Here is a 14008-nt window from a genome sequence, read left to right on the forward strand (position 1 = left end):
TCAGGGGAGATTCTCCAAAAACAGAAACCCCCTGGATAGAGGGGGGGGGGGGGCAGAGTCTTTGGCAGCAGAGTCCACAAAAATACACATGCTAGATTGTCAGGAACTAAATCCACAACAACAGAAAGAATGGTCCTTCAACACCTTACCCTCCTGGAAGAAAGGAGAGGAAGGAGACACACTGGGTTTGATTTAATAAAAGTAGAGAGTGCAAAATATGGTGCAGCGCTGCATATAAACAGCGTAAACAGCTAGTTAATCAGCTTCCAGGTTTGTTTGTTTGTTTGTTAAAGAATAATTGAACAAGCTGAAAGTAGAAGCTGATTGGCTACTGGCTTCTTCTGGAAGGGAAGAGGTTCCCTCCTAAAGGGAGCCACCCCATACTGGCACGGTTTGGCAAATACTGTAAGGTCACAGGCAACACTGGACTGAGAGCAGAGTCTACCAGAGTAAAACGAATGCCTCGTACACACGCAACGATTATCGGCCGGGAATTTTCGGCCAACATCCGATCGGCTGATTTTCGGCTTGTTATGATATGATACTTTCGACAACGGACTCCGACTTTTCAGCCGAATAAAATCTGGTGTGCAGGCTATAAAATTTTTGTTGGCCGTCAACACAACGGCTGATTTTCCGTCAGTCAGTACAGATTTGGGCAGACAAAAATCTGATGAGCAAGACTGGGCATGCTCAGAGAAGAAAAAACACACGGAAAGTAAACCAGCACATGACATCACTTCTGAAGTAGATTTTTGTTGGCCGAGAAAATTCGTGTGCAGTCTAGGCACATTCCAACCAACAAAACACAACTCTGGACAAAAGTCAGACAATCGGTTGGCCGATAATCGTTGCGTGTGTACGAGGCATAAGACTTAGAGAGAGAGTCTAACTGTTGAACAGCAACATATCTATAGGTGAGCATTCCCTCTAGCTGCCACATATTTTTCTGTTAAGATGAGAAACTGGCAGATACAGTAGAAACAAACCATTGGGCATAGACAACAGTTTACCAAATTCTCTCTTACAGAGAATAGTTCTGACACACTCTCAGGCGGGGGAACTAGGACTCTTTAGGGGGTTTCCAGCTTACAAAGAGGAAAATCTGTAATAGCAGATGTAAAAGAAATGTCTGTACAGCTGCAGGAGCTCTGAAAGACCAAAGGCTGGAGACAGAAGGCTTATCCTTCAAATGCAGGGTAGTGTGCACTAGTTCATTAGGGGGGCAAAAATGACCCCTTAAAATTCTGAATTCATAGCAGGAGATGGTGGTCCCTCAAAAACAGACGCTTCAGAGACAGACTGTTGGTATTCTGAATCTGAGTCACAGATGGTGAAGGCATCCATTGCACTTACATCAATACAAACTTCTGAAAACATAAAAGACACAACCGCCTGCAGTGTGGACCGTGACCTGTGGTAACTTGGCTGCCTCCCTCCAACGCGTTTCCCCTAATCAGGCATCGACTGGGATTGGATGTAAGTGCAATGGTCTTTTAAATAAATTCTTTTTAAGAGGTAATGCACTATTCCAGTCTTTTTTCCTCCTATGTGAGCCCCAGCTGATTCCCTTGATGTGATCCGGGACAGTGGAGAGATCGTCTCTGATTAAACCTCATGTGGAGGGAGCAGAGGATCATATGCTAGCCGTTCTGCTGGGGAACTAACAAAAATCGAAAGGCAGGAGAAGTGACAGAGTGAGCTCACGGTACCAGGAATACGGAGATGGATTAACAATCTATGTCATCATACTGCTGTATTCTTGTAAGAGGCCAACCTATGCGATACTGCTTGAAAGAGTCAATAAAGTGCCAGCATGAAGGACTAAATTTTTTTTTAACATCTTTAATACCCCTCTGCACTTAAAACATTGATTTGGAGCATGATGCCAGCTTAAAATATGTTTCATGATACACTCACTTGAGCTGATATTGAGATATTGAGAGACTGTTGATCAGAGTCACACAAGGAAAATGAACTCAAGTGTTTTAATCAGCAATACACAGTTTTTGTTTGAGTTTTATTGAACAATGATATTTTGTTTTTTATCTTTTCACTATATACTCACGGTTTTAAATTGTTGCAATTTTTTGCATCTACTGATATAATAGTATAATTCCCCGGAAGTTTTCACTTTCACTGCACTCATATTTAAAGGGGAATTAGCTTTTAGCAAGTGATTCACTCCATTTAGATAAGGGATATTAACCCCTTTTACACGGCATCCAGTAGCCTGGCCTGTTCTAAGGCCTCTGGAAGGTCTGCAGTAGAGGCCCCTGACTCCTGAGCTGAAAGAGATTCCAATTATGTAGATCCTATAACTACAGGGTCAGTGGAATCAAGATTTCAAGTGTTAGTTCCCTCAGAAAGACCAAGTAGATGCCCTCACAACTGCTGGGAGACAACGGGCTGGGGCTACAAATATTAGCAGGACTGTCCTTTCTGTGTCTATGTACACATATGCTGCAGCTGAGTGGCAATGACTTAGGTGCTCACAAACCCAAGCAGCTGCTGCTGCTAATAGTAAGATGATAGGAGGGGACCAGGTCACTGTAGTAGGCAGGTAGTAGGAAGGTAGAGTTTCACATAATGCTTTGCAAAGCAGAAGCAGCAGGGAGATATGCTTCCTCTATGCTGACCTCCTTACAGTGGGAACAACCAACTGTTGTGGGAAATGTAAAAGGCGCCCATTGGTACTTTAGCAAAGTAGCTTCCAGGTTCTTCATTCCAGCCAGCCTTAGGCCCATTTCATTCACGGCAGATTCTGTTCCGATCAGGAGAGGATCAGTTTGCAGATCCCCTGTTGATCAGAGCAGAGCGATCGAATCACACATCCATGTCCGCTCAGTTTCTGCAGAGCAGACAGGGACAAAGCCCGCTCTGCTCTATGGGTGGCCAGGAATAAACAGACTCCCCTGTCTGTTTACACCTGACTCCCTCAGTTCCGCTCTGCCAAAACAGAAGAGGATGGATCCCCTTCTTTTTTTTTTTTTTTTGGTGGACCAGTTGGGAACTGGAGGTAGGTGGGTATAAACGGACACAAGCCTTTTTACACCTGCCTGTCCATAGGAATGCATGGACCTTCCGATCAGGTCCGACTGTCACAAATTGCCCATGTAAAAAGGGGCCTTACACACAAAGTGAGTCTTAAAAGACAGGGTCACATCTGAGCCTGTGCTATGGCTCTGGACCTGGATAGTGCTCCACAGCTAACTAACATGCATGTATTGCAGAAATTATATTTTGTTTATTTTTCTCAGAGAAACACTTTTAGTCCCGGTTCACACTTCTGCGATGCGGGAACGCTGCGAATATGCACCGTGTTCCCGCATCGCATCTGCACCCCTGGCAGTTCACACTGCCATATGCGATATGCAGGGGGTGCCAATTACAAGTTAAAGACACCCCCAGTTGAGATCGCATATCGCAGTGCGATCTGCAAGTTTGCACAGAATCGGATCGCACTAGTGTGAACCACCATGTGATCCGATTCTGCTGCGGATAAAAAAAGGGTCATGTGCGTATTTAGTGCGATTGCGGTGCAAATTCAGCCATACAAACTGATCGCATGTAATTTAGGAGCAGTGCGCTCCGAATTACATGCAATCTCTGTGATCGCACTAATGTGAACCGGCCCTTACTCTTCAAAGGAAAAACAACTGGTCTGCAGTCTCCACTCACTAATAGTGCAACAGTGAGATCCCAGTAACTGCTGCACCTCAAACTGTAATCTCAATCGGTGGGGAAACTAATTAACCTTATTATATTTAGAAGCATGTGTCACATTTTTTAGGTTTTAACATAAACTTACTAAGAACAGGAAAAAACTTACCATTCATGATGATTGTCAACAAATGCAGACATTGGACTTATTTGTACCGTATAAGTGTCATTTGCAGAATATTCAAATAAACCATAATATGGGTTAAATAATTCTCTTGAGACAAGAAAGAAAAATTCCCTAGATGGCCCACTGTAGTCCAACCTTAGAAAAAGAAAAAAAAAAATTGCAGAAAGCTATTTGACTACATTTAAAGTGGAATACTTGTCAAAATTAAAAACCACCCCTTTATTTTTTTGAGAAAATTGAATTTTTGACTTACCGTAAAATCCATTTCTCTGATGTTCATGGATGGACACAGCTCCTGATCACCCTAACCATTGGGTTATACTGCCCTCTACAGGAGTAGGACACTAAGCAGAAAAAAGTCTGGCTACGCCTATGGGCAGTCCCAGGGGGTATACTCCCTCTCTCTGCTATAGATACTCAGTTTTGTTACAGGCAATGTCAGAAGAATTGCAACTCCACAGAGGGTTGACTGCTGTGTCCGTCAATGAACATCAGAGAAATGGATTTTTACTGTACGTCAAAAATCCCATTTTCTCTTTCGTTCATTGACAGACACAGCTCCTGATCTTCCTAACCATTGGGATGTCCCAAAGCAGTGTTAAACATGAGGGGCGGGAACAGCGAAAAATAAATTCCCAAGGCTAACTATAGCCAACCAGGTAAACAGGAGCTCAACCAAAACAACTTGAGCTCACCTGAAAAAAACAATACACCTTCAAAGAGGACCAGATCCTCTAAACAGCAAAAACCTTGCGGCCAAAGGGAAGCATCCGCATATGCCAATACATCCACTTTATAGAATATTGTGAAAGTGTGCACTGTTGACCTGGAGGCCGCCTTGCAAACCTGCGTCACTGACGCCTGATGACGAAAGGTCCAGGAAGCACTGAGCGCCCGAGTAGAGTGCGCCTTGTAAGGAGGAACCTGGTCCCTGATGGAATAGGCCTGAATCACCATCTGGAAATGGTTGCAGAGGAAGCAGACAACCCTTTCCGAGGCCCACCCGTTAGCACAAATAGTGAGTCTGACTTCCTAAAACACTCCGTAGCTGCCAGGTACACTGTAATTACCCGAACCATATTCAAGGCATGCAAACAATTTCCTTCGGATGTTTTGGTGTGGGACACAGGGAAGGTAACACAATGTCTTTATTCAAATGAAAATCAGAGGCAACCTTTGGAAGGAACAGCGGACGATGGTAGATCTTCCTAGAAGTAGGTTTTCTAGCCTTTAATAGCATTGGAAACACCGACTCAGACAAACCTCTATCCATCAGCATCTGGCATACAACAGCCAAGCCGTCAAAGCAAGCGACTGTAAGTCAGGATGGAAGATTGATCCTCGGGGGAGCAGATCCTCCCTGAGAGGGATCTTGGGTGACCAGCCGCACCAGATCAGCATACCAAGCCCGGCGAGGCCAGTCCGGGGCCACTAAGATGACCGGAATCCCTTCTGCCTAGATCCTGCGTAGAAGTCTTGGCAGAAGCTTGAGAGGAGGGAAGGTGTAAATCAGAGGATACTGACCCCCCAGGGCCACCAGCGCATCTGTGGTGTCCGCCAGAGGATCCCGTGACTGAGCCACAAACCTCTGCACCTTTCTGTTGAGCCAGGAAGCCAACAGATCCACCTCAGGGATGCCTCACCAGAGCAATTACTGGATGAAGGGACCACTCCCTTGGTCCAATGCCTGCTGACTGAGGTAATCAGCCTGCCAATTTTCCACCCCAGGAATGTGTATGGCGGAGTGGGCTGGAAAGAACCGTTCTGCCCACATTAGAATGCTGGCTACCTCCGGAGCCGCTAAGACACTTCTTGTTTCCCGCTGGTGATTGACAGCTCTCACAGGACAAAAATCAGGAGAAAAAATTCTACCTAAAAATAAAAAATTGCCAGGACCAGAGATCTCAGCAAGGAACTAGGTCCTTACTCCTGACTAGGCAGAAAAAAAACCTATAGCAGAGAGAGGGAGTATACCCCCTGGGACTGCCCATAGGCATAGCCAGACTTTTTTTCTGCCTAGTGTCCTAGTCCTGTAGGGGCCAGTATAACCCAATGGTTAAGAAGATCAGGAGCTGTGTCAGTCAATGAACGAAAGAGAAATAACATTACCATGTGGCAGCTGACAGACAATTTCTGTTACCGTTGTTGGTGTCAGTTCTCCTAGTCCTTCCCTGTTTCAGACATCACAGCTTTCTCTGAATGAGGACGCATAAGCATCCTCATTCATAAGAGAGCTCCAACAAGGCAATCTGATGGAAGTGACTGCCTTAGGCCTTAATAGACACACCCACTGACCACCCATAATTTGCCCATAGATGGATTGAAATTCGTCCTGTTCAGCAGAAACTGGCAAAATTTTGATTCATGTCTGGCGGTCCCTGTTTGACAGAAGTAGATTGTTGGCATAGTGAGCTACTGTTGACTAGGATCTCTGAAGTTTACCCTCTTCACAAGGGGTCAGAGTATCCCACAAAGAGGATTGCAAAAAAGGAGGAATTCCTCCATCCACCTCGACTGTGTGGATGGTGGAATCTATGGCCCGCTTTGGAATTGGAAAGTATGGGGGATTGTGGTCACATTGTGGTCTCATTTTGGGCACATCCCTGACTTTAGGCTACATTATTGATTGCATGGGACCGTTTAGAAATAAGGATTTTATTCCACTTTAATATGTCAAAATAGTAATATATTTAAACAGAATTACAGTAACCTCTTCATGTGATTTTAATGTAATAACATTAAAGTATAACTAAAGGCAACATTTTTTTTTTAGTTTTGGATAGGGTGGAGAGGGATTAGAACACCTGCCAGGTTTTTATTGCTGTCCATGCCCCCATTAGGAAGATTCATCCTCTCTATTTGTCCTGTTCAACATTATCATTGATGGTGAAAGTACAAGAAAAACCCACGTTTTGGGTTGACATCTAATCAAGAATAGAAGGGAATCTTCCAATAGGGACATTAGTTCTGGTGACCCTGGGGACACACCAAAAGTGCCTTACTTTGGAGGGATTTTCTCTCACTTCCTGTTTTGGCTATGGGAAAGGAAGTGAAGTGAAATCTCCCCAATAGGACACAGACGGCAAAAATAAAAACCTGACAGGGGTTATAACCTTCCCTTAGGGTCCTTTCACACGGGCTTTCTGCCCAGGGGAGTCAGTTTTTCTCAGCAGGAATCGATCCGCCGATCCCCACTGAACAGGCGGATGACAGGTCCCGTCTCTGCTCTGTGTGCTGAAACTGACCTGTCAGATCCCAGCTCTCCTCTATGGGAGATCGGATGAAAACGGACCGCCTATCAGCAGGAGAGAAGTCATAATACAATGACACAGCAGGGAGGATTCCCTCTTCTACCTCGAATGTGTGGATGGGGGAATCTGGCTGGTCAAAAAAAAAAAAAAATCTATGACCAGTTTAACTCAGATAGGTCACAATATTTATGATCACTATGCAAAAGGGGAAAACTACAAAAGCGATAGTGTTATGCTTACCCTTCTTCGCCAACAAAAGTAACATATAGCTTGTTCCTCTGCAGATCTTTTCTGGAATATCCCATGATTTGGTTGAAGGCATCTTCAAGTAAATGGTCTCTTCTTATAATTAATCTGAATTAAAAGGATGATATAAAATAGTAGAAAAGCTTGGTAAAGATATTCATTGTTAAAAATATATTCTACTTTAGGAGCAGTGAGGCTGAGCCTGTTTCGCTTATGGCACTTTTCCACTGCAAGTACCGGCTCGGCTCTACTCGGCCCTGCTTGGCCCCGTTTGCTTTTCCACTGCTGGTACCGCATGGTACGGTGTTGGAACAGTTCGGTACGGTACGGTATGGTTTGCTTTTCCACTAAAGTAGAACTAAAGTTAAGTGGGTGGGATAACAACGGGGTGGGTGGGATTCTCTGACGAATCAGTGGCTAGTAGTGACTGCATGCAAAGGATTGTGGGACTATGGTACCGGTATGGTACCTCTTGGAACCACAATCGAGTAGGTACTGTTTTTGAGAGCCGTACCGTTCAGTTCCATGCAGTGGAAAAGCACCGCCGTACAGTACCGAACCGTTCCTACACTATACCATGCGGTACCAGCAGTGGAAAAGCACAAAAGCGAGCCGAACCGTTCGGTTCCATGCAGTGGAAAAGCACCATTACTGTGGTCCTGAAGTTGGTATACCACCTGTGGGTTGGGGTGACTGATTCTTAAAGGCTTCAAAGAAAGGTAACACACGCCCTTATAAGTCCTTGATCTAGCATTTGTGTCAGTGCAAAATATATATGTATCCACTGTTAAATTAAAATATCTTGATTTTTATATTAAAAAAATATTTCGACACTCAGCACTATTGTTTACCCTATATGTTACATTTTTTCTTTATTGCTATTTGCACATACTGTGTAATTTGCACTTTTTAGTACCTATGCACTTTGTTTATTCCTAATATCTTGTATGGTGGCACTGAGACCTGTTTTCTGCACACAAGCACTTCTGACAGAGTGTTATTTATACATTGGAGCACATTTATTTTTGTGTTTGTAACTTGGATATTTATATGTGATTTATTTTGAAGAGTCTCAGCTATATGGATTTTCATCTCTGTGCTGATCTTTCATATTTTGATTACCTGTTATACCCCAGGAGTGCAGTACAACCCCCCCCCCCTTTTTTTTACTATTTATACTGCTCAGGTACCAGTTCAGTACTTACAGCACCCGGGGATTAATTTACATGTGTATATCGGTATACCCATTATAACTTGATAGCGCGAGAGTCACAATACATTTACATAACTAATATATTGCAGCTCACCAGTTCTTAGCTGAGGTGGTTGCATTCATTTTCTTTTTCTAGGACTTTTTCTGCCTTTATATTTACCAGGTTATCCTGGAAGTAATATGCTTGCTGTCCGTGGGTGGCTATATTCACTCCTCTACTGCATCTTTAGAGACAGCCATGGTCGTCACTCAGACTGGCCTTCAAATATGTCTGCCATTGTTCAGCTCTATTATGTGGGGCATCATGGGATTAGAAGTTTATACAAATATTGTTTTAGGATTCCAGGTCAGCTCATATGGCAAGAACAACAGAAATGTTATATACTTGCTGAAAATGTTATTAGCCTAAAAAAAAAAAAGAAAACAAATGCAGCCACCACATCTAAGTACTGATAAGATGGAATATAATACATTTTTGTTCATGGGTTTAGTTACGTTTTATGCTGCAACAAGGTCATCAGCAATAACAACCTCCATATTTCTCCTGGCATGGAATTCCTTTGAGATTTAAAGTGATTGTAAACCTCAGACATAAAAACTGAACAAAGTATATCCCAATATAGTGTATACTTGTCCCAATCCAAAGCACTAATGTATTTTCTGCCTGCTGCTTCGTTCCTTTGTCATTTGCATGAATCACTTCTAATATGTTTACCTGACACCAAGAGAAGAATGGTGACGGGGGGGGGGGGGGGGTCCCTTCCCTCTAAACAGCTCTCAGAGCTCTCCTCCCTGATGTAACTTCAGTTCTCTGCCCCGTGCTTTATAGAGCTGAGAGATCCTGTGTAAATTCTGCACTTTGAATAAATGTAGGGGAAGGACGGCTGTAGATAAACAGGTACAATTTATGTAGGAGGATTTGTTTGATCCCTTTGTATCACCTGAGGCCAGTCACTTCCATGGGTATATGTAAGGATTTAGAACCACTTTAACATCTAAAACCAGTACAAAAAACTAAATTAAAACGTTTTAATATTATACAAAAAAAATATAAACGTTACTAACTTTAACTTCCCAGGTCCCTGACCATAGCCTTTAGTTTCCAATTTTCGGTAAAAATTCCGTAACTTTGCTTCAAAATCCCTCTTATAAGGTGCTGGTGCTCTGGCATTGGCACGCTGAGTTCCTAGAAGAATCAGAATCCATTAGTTAGGCTCAGTTTACTTGCAGTTTTAATTTAATATGTATACAATACAATCTGACTGCAGAAGTTAACCCCTTGAAGCCTAAGCCTTTTTCTGACATATGTTACAGGATAAAATCAGTATTTTTTGCTAGAAAATTACTTAGAACCTCCAAACATTATATATATATATTTTTTTAGCAGAGACCATAGACAATAAAATGGCAATCTTTACAATATTTTATGTCACACGGTATTTGCACAGCGGTCTTTCAAATGCAATTTTTTGTAAAAAAATACACTCTACAAAAAAAACAACAGTAAAGTTGGCACTTTTTTTGTATAATGTGAAAGATGATGTTACACCAAGTAAATAGATACCTAACATGTCATGCTTTAAAATTGTGCACAATAATGGAATGGCGACAAACTTCCGTACTTAAAAAATCTCCATAGGCGACGCTTTAAAATTTTTTAACGGTTACCTGCTTAGAGTAACAGAGGAAGTCATATACTAGAATTATTGCTCTCGCTCTAATGATCGCGCCGATACCTCACATGTGTGGTTCGAACACGATTTACATATGCGAGAGCGACTTGTGTATGGGTTCGCTTCTGCGCACGAGCACGGGGCACTTTAAATTTTTTTTCCTAAATATTTTAATTTTTTTTTTTTTTATACTATTCATGTAAAAAAAAAATTGGATTACTTTTATTGCTGTCAAAAGGAATGTAAACATCCCTTGTGACAGTAATAGGCAGTGACAGGTACTCTTTATGAAGGGATCTGGGGTCGAAAAGACCCCAAATCCCTCCTTTGCACTTAAAAGCATTCAAAACGCCAAGTTTGGCTGTGTGGAATGCTGTCATTTTTTTTAAAATCTGGCGCCTTTAAGGCTCCAGTCCCGGAAGTGATGTCATGACATTGCTTCCGTGTTTTTCCATCAGAGTCTAATTCGGCTTTGTTCGGGTCTTCAGCCAGCCAGCGGAAGTGCCTGCTGGTTGCTCGGGTTTCCCGGTGGGACAGGAGACCCAGACGAGCTTCAGAAGGTAGCTGGAGGAGGGGTGTCCCCTCCCGCTCTTTGTAATGACAGCCGAACGGCTGCTCTGCTGCATCGGTTGTCAATACAAGAAAGCTAACCGTCGGCTCTAAACAATGGTACCAGGGTGATGCCTCTAGCTGAAGGCATAACCCGGTACATCTGCCTGAAGCCAAGGCCGCATATTTGCATTCAGTCAGTGCTAAGAAGTTAAACTAATGGGTCCGCTGTGACTTTTTTTTTTTTTGGCTAGGATAACAGTAGTGGCCAAAGGACTGTTGTTATTCAGCTGATTTCAAATATAAGGCTAGAAGCAAATTGGTGATCCCTGGTAGGGTGGTTGTACTACTAAAATTGCTAGTAATTAAACACTAGTATTCACAATCGACTGCAATGCATATGAATTACATAGCTCCTGGTAAATTAGCAAGTAGCAGCGATCTATCAGACACATTTCGAGTATTGTGAAATCAATCATTAATTGCAACAACAGTGGGGATAATAATTTTTTTGATCCCCTGCAGATTTTGTAAGTTTGCCCACTTACAAATATATGAGGGGTCTATAATTTCTATCATAGGTGTATTTAAATGATAGAGATAGAATATCCAGAAAAAAAACATGATACAAATGTTATAAATTGAGTTTCAGTTCAGTGAGTAAAATAAGTATTTAATCCCCTACCAACCAACAATAATTCTGGCTTCCACAGACTGGCTACAGTATGTGTTCATGTGGTACACAGATTAGGCCTGTCAATTTAAGAAGGTGCTCCTAATGACAACTCACAAAATCTCTTTCTTTCATTCAAACTTACCATCACGGGCAAGACCAAAGAGCTGTCAAAGGACATCAGGGACAAGATTGTAGACCTGCGCAAGGCTAGAATGGGCTACAAAATCATCAGCAAGAAGCTTAGTGTGAAGGAGACAACCGTTGGAACAATTATTCACAAATGGAAGAAATACAAAATAACCATCAATCGCCCTCGATCTGGAGCTCTATGCAAGATTTTGCCTGATGGGGTAAGGATGATCATGAGATAAGTGAGGGATCAGCCCAGAACTTCACGGGAGGAGCTTGTGAATGATCTCAAGGTAGTTGAAACAAACCATTGGTAACACAATTCACCGCCATGGATTGAAATCCTGCAGCGCCATTAAGGTACCCCTCCTCAACAAGTCACATATACAGGCCCATTTAAAGTTTGCCAGTGAACATCTAAATGATTCAGAGAAGGATTTGGAGAAAGTTCTGTGGTCATGCAGATGAGACCAAAATTAAACTCTTTGGCATTAACTTAATTTGCTGTGTTTGGAGGAAGAAAAATGCTGTGACCCGAAGAACACCATTCCTTTAGTTAAGCACAAGGTGGAACACATTATGCTTTGTGGCGATTTCTCTGCTAAAGCTACAGGCCAACTTTGCCACATTGAGGGACGGGGCCATGTATTGTAAAATTTAAATGAGAACCTTCTTCCCTCAGCCAGAACACTGAAGATGGGTCATGGATGGGTCTTCCAGCAGGACAATGACCCAAAACCTACTGCCAAATCAATGAAGGAGTGGCTCAAGAAGAAGCATATTAGGGTCATGGAGTGGCCTAGCCAGTCTCAAGACCTTAATCCTATTGAACATTTATGAAGGGAGCTAAAACTTTGAGTTGCCAAGCGACAGCCAGGAAATCTTAAGGATTTAGAGAAGATCTGTAAAGAAGACTACAAAGAAAAAAAGACTATAAAGAAAACTACAAGAAATATCTTACCTCTGTACTTGCCAACAAGGGTTTCTCCTAAGTTCTAAGTCATGTTTTGCTTGGGGATCAAATACTGATTTTACTCACTAAACAGCAACTCAATTTATAACATTTGTATCATGTGCTTTTTCTTGATTTTTTGTTGATATTCTCTCGATCATTTAAAATAAACCTATGATAAAAACTGTAGACACTTCATTTCTGCAGGGGATCAAATCATTATTTTCCCCACAGTGCATGCTACTTACGTGCCTGTCTCCAAAGGGAGCCTTTTTTTCCCCTTTTTTTATAGGAGTAGAGATAAATTGCTAGTACTGGTGACTTATGTAGCGTAACCTCCTTATTGGGGCTCATTTACACTTGCTTTGACTTCAACACACATTAAAGCACCTACTGCTTCAACATGCTTTTTTTATGCTTCTGTGATGCTTCAGGTGGTGCTTTGATGATGCTTAGGTGATGCTTTTTTGAAGCTTTATTGAAGCTTGGCAGATGCTGTGTGTGTGTGTGTGTTTATATCTCATACCTGCAATACCTCCAAAACAAAGTGAAGCTAAAGCTTAAAAAAAGCTCCTCAAAAGCTGCAGGTGCTGCAAGCGAGCTTTGTCAAAGACTTCTATGAAGGCTTTGAAGACGCTTTGAAGCACTACTAAAATGACATGGGGTATAATTTTTGAAGCAAAGCACAGCAAACACAACACGTGAACATGATTGTAATCTAACCATTTTACTTAGTGACAGGTGCTTTGACTGACATCCAGAGTGCTTTAACAAAGTGTGTCCATTCCCAGATAGCACACAATTGTGTTGCAAGTTTGAAAATGACTTGCTAAGCTATTGCTGGACTTACTAGGCTTTACAAGCTTGTTGCACAATTGCAGTAAGTCTGCATTGCATGACTCTAGATCAACTTTCTTTGCAAACAATCTGCAAGTCTGCTGCAAGTTCTGATTCAGGTATGTTATGCAATAATCATCCCACCACAGGGGTCACTGTGGCTGAATTTTCATGCTGTAGACTCACCATTGCAACTTTGCTCTTGATAGAGACTTGGCATGCAAATTTGCCACAAATTGGAAAATTGTCAACTAGAACTTCTGCTTCAAGTGCTCTACAAATGTACAACTTGCCAGTGAAAATGTGCAGCAAGTTTACAAGACTTACAACTCAACACTGCCTCAAATTTGTGGCAAGTTTTCCTTGCTATCTGGGATGCCATGTTTTGAAGCAGGAGTTAACAAGCCTTTATACTTCTAGCCTTACACCTGCAATCAGTTGGACAACAGGAGTTATTTGGCCATTGCTGTTTAAGTTCACCTATAAAGTTGTCTTTTTAGCAATCCCATCCCGTCTGACATTTAGTTTGCTTGGTTTGCAACTTTTTGGAACCCCAGCATGAAAAGAATACAGAGAAAACCTTTATATAATTTCATATTGCATTCACCCTAAAACATATTTTTTATGTAATT

At 42.2% G+C, this 14008-nt stretch overlaps 1 protein-coding gene across 5 annotated transcripts in view; it reads right to left on the reverse strand.

Annotated features, from left to right (window-relative positions):
- The window catches only part of HECW2 (HECT, C2 and WW domain containing E3 ubiquitin protein ligase 2), a 421352-nt gene that overhangs the window by 24535 nt on the left and 382809 nt on the right, over positions 1-14008 (reverse strand). For all 5 annotated transcript variants that reach the window (XM_082262150.1, XM_082262151.1, XM_082262148.1 and 2 more), the window contains 3 exons: positions 9626-9746; positions 7342-7455; positions 3833-3985 (listed from right to left, as the gene is read on the reverse strand). In XM_082262150.1, the coding sequence (XP_082118276.1) occupies positions 3833-3985; positions 7342-7455; positions 9626-9746 (388 nt within the window). The remainder of the gene's footprint in view (positions 1-3832; positions 3986-7341; positions 7456-9625; positions 9747-14008) is intronic.

Source organism: Pelophylax lessonae (assembly GCF_965119305.1).
Source record: "Pelophylax lessonae genome assembly, chromosome: 6".
Taxonomy (NCBI): Eukaryota; Metazoa; Chordata; class Amphibia; order Anura; family Ranidae; genus Pelophylax; species Pelophylax lessonae.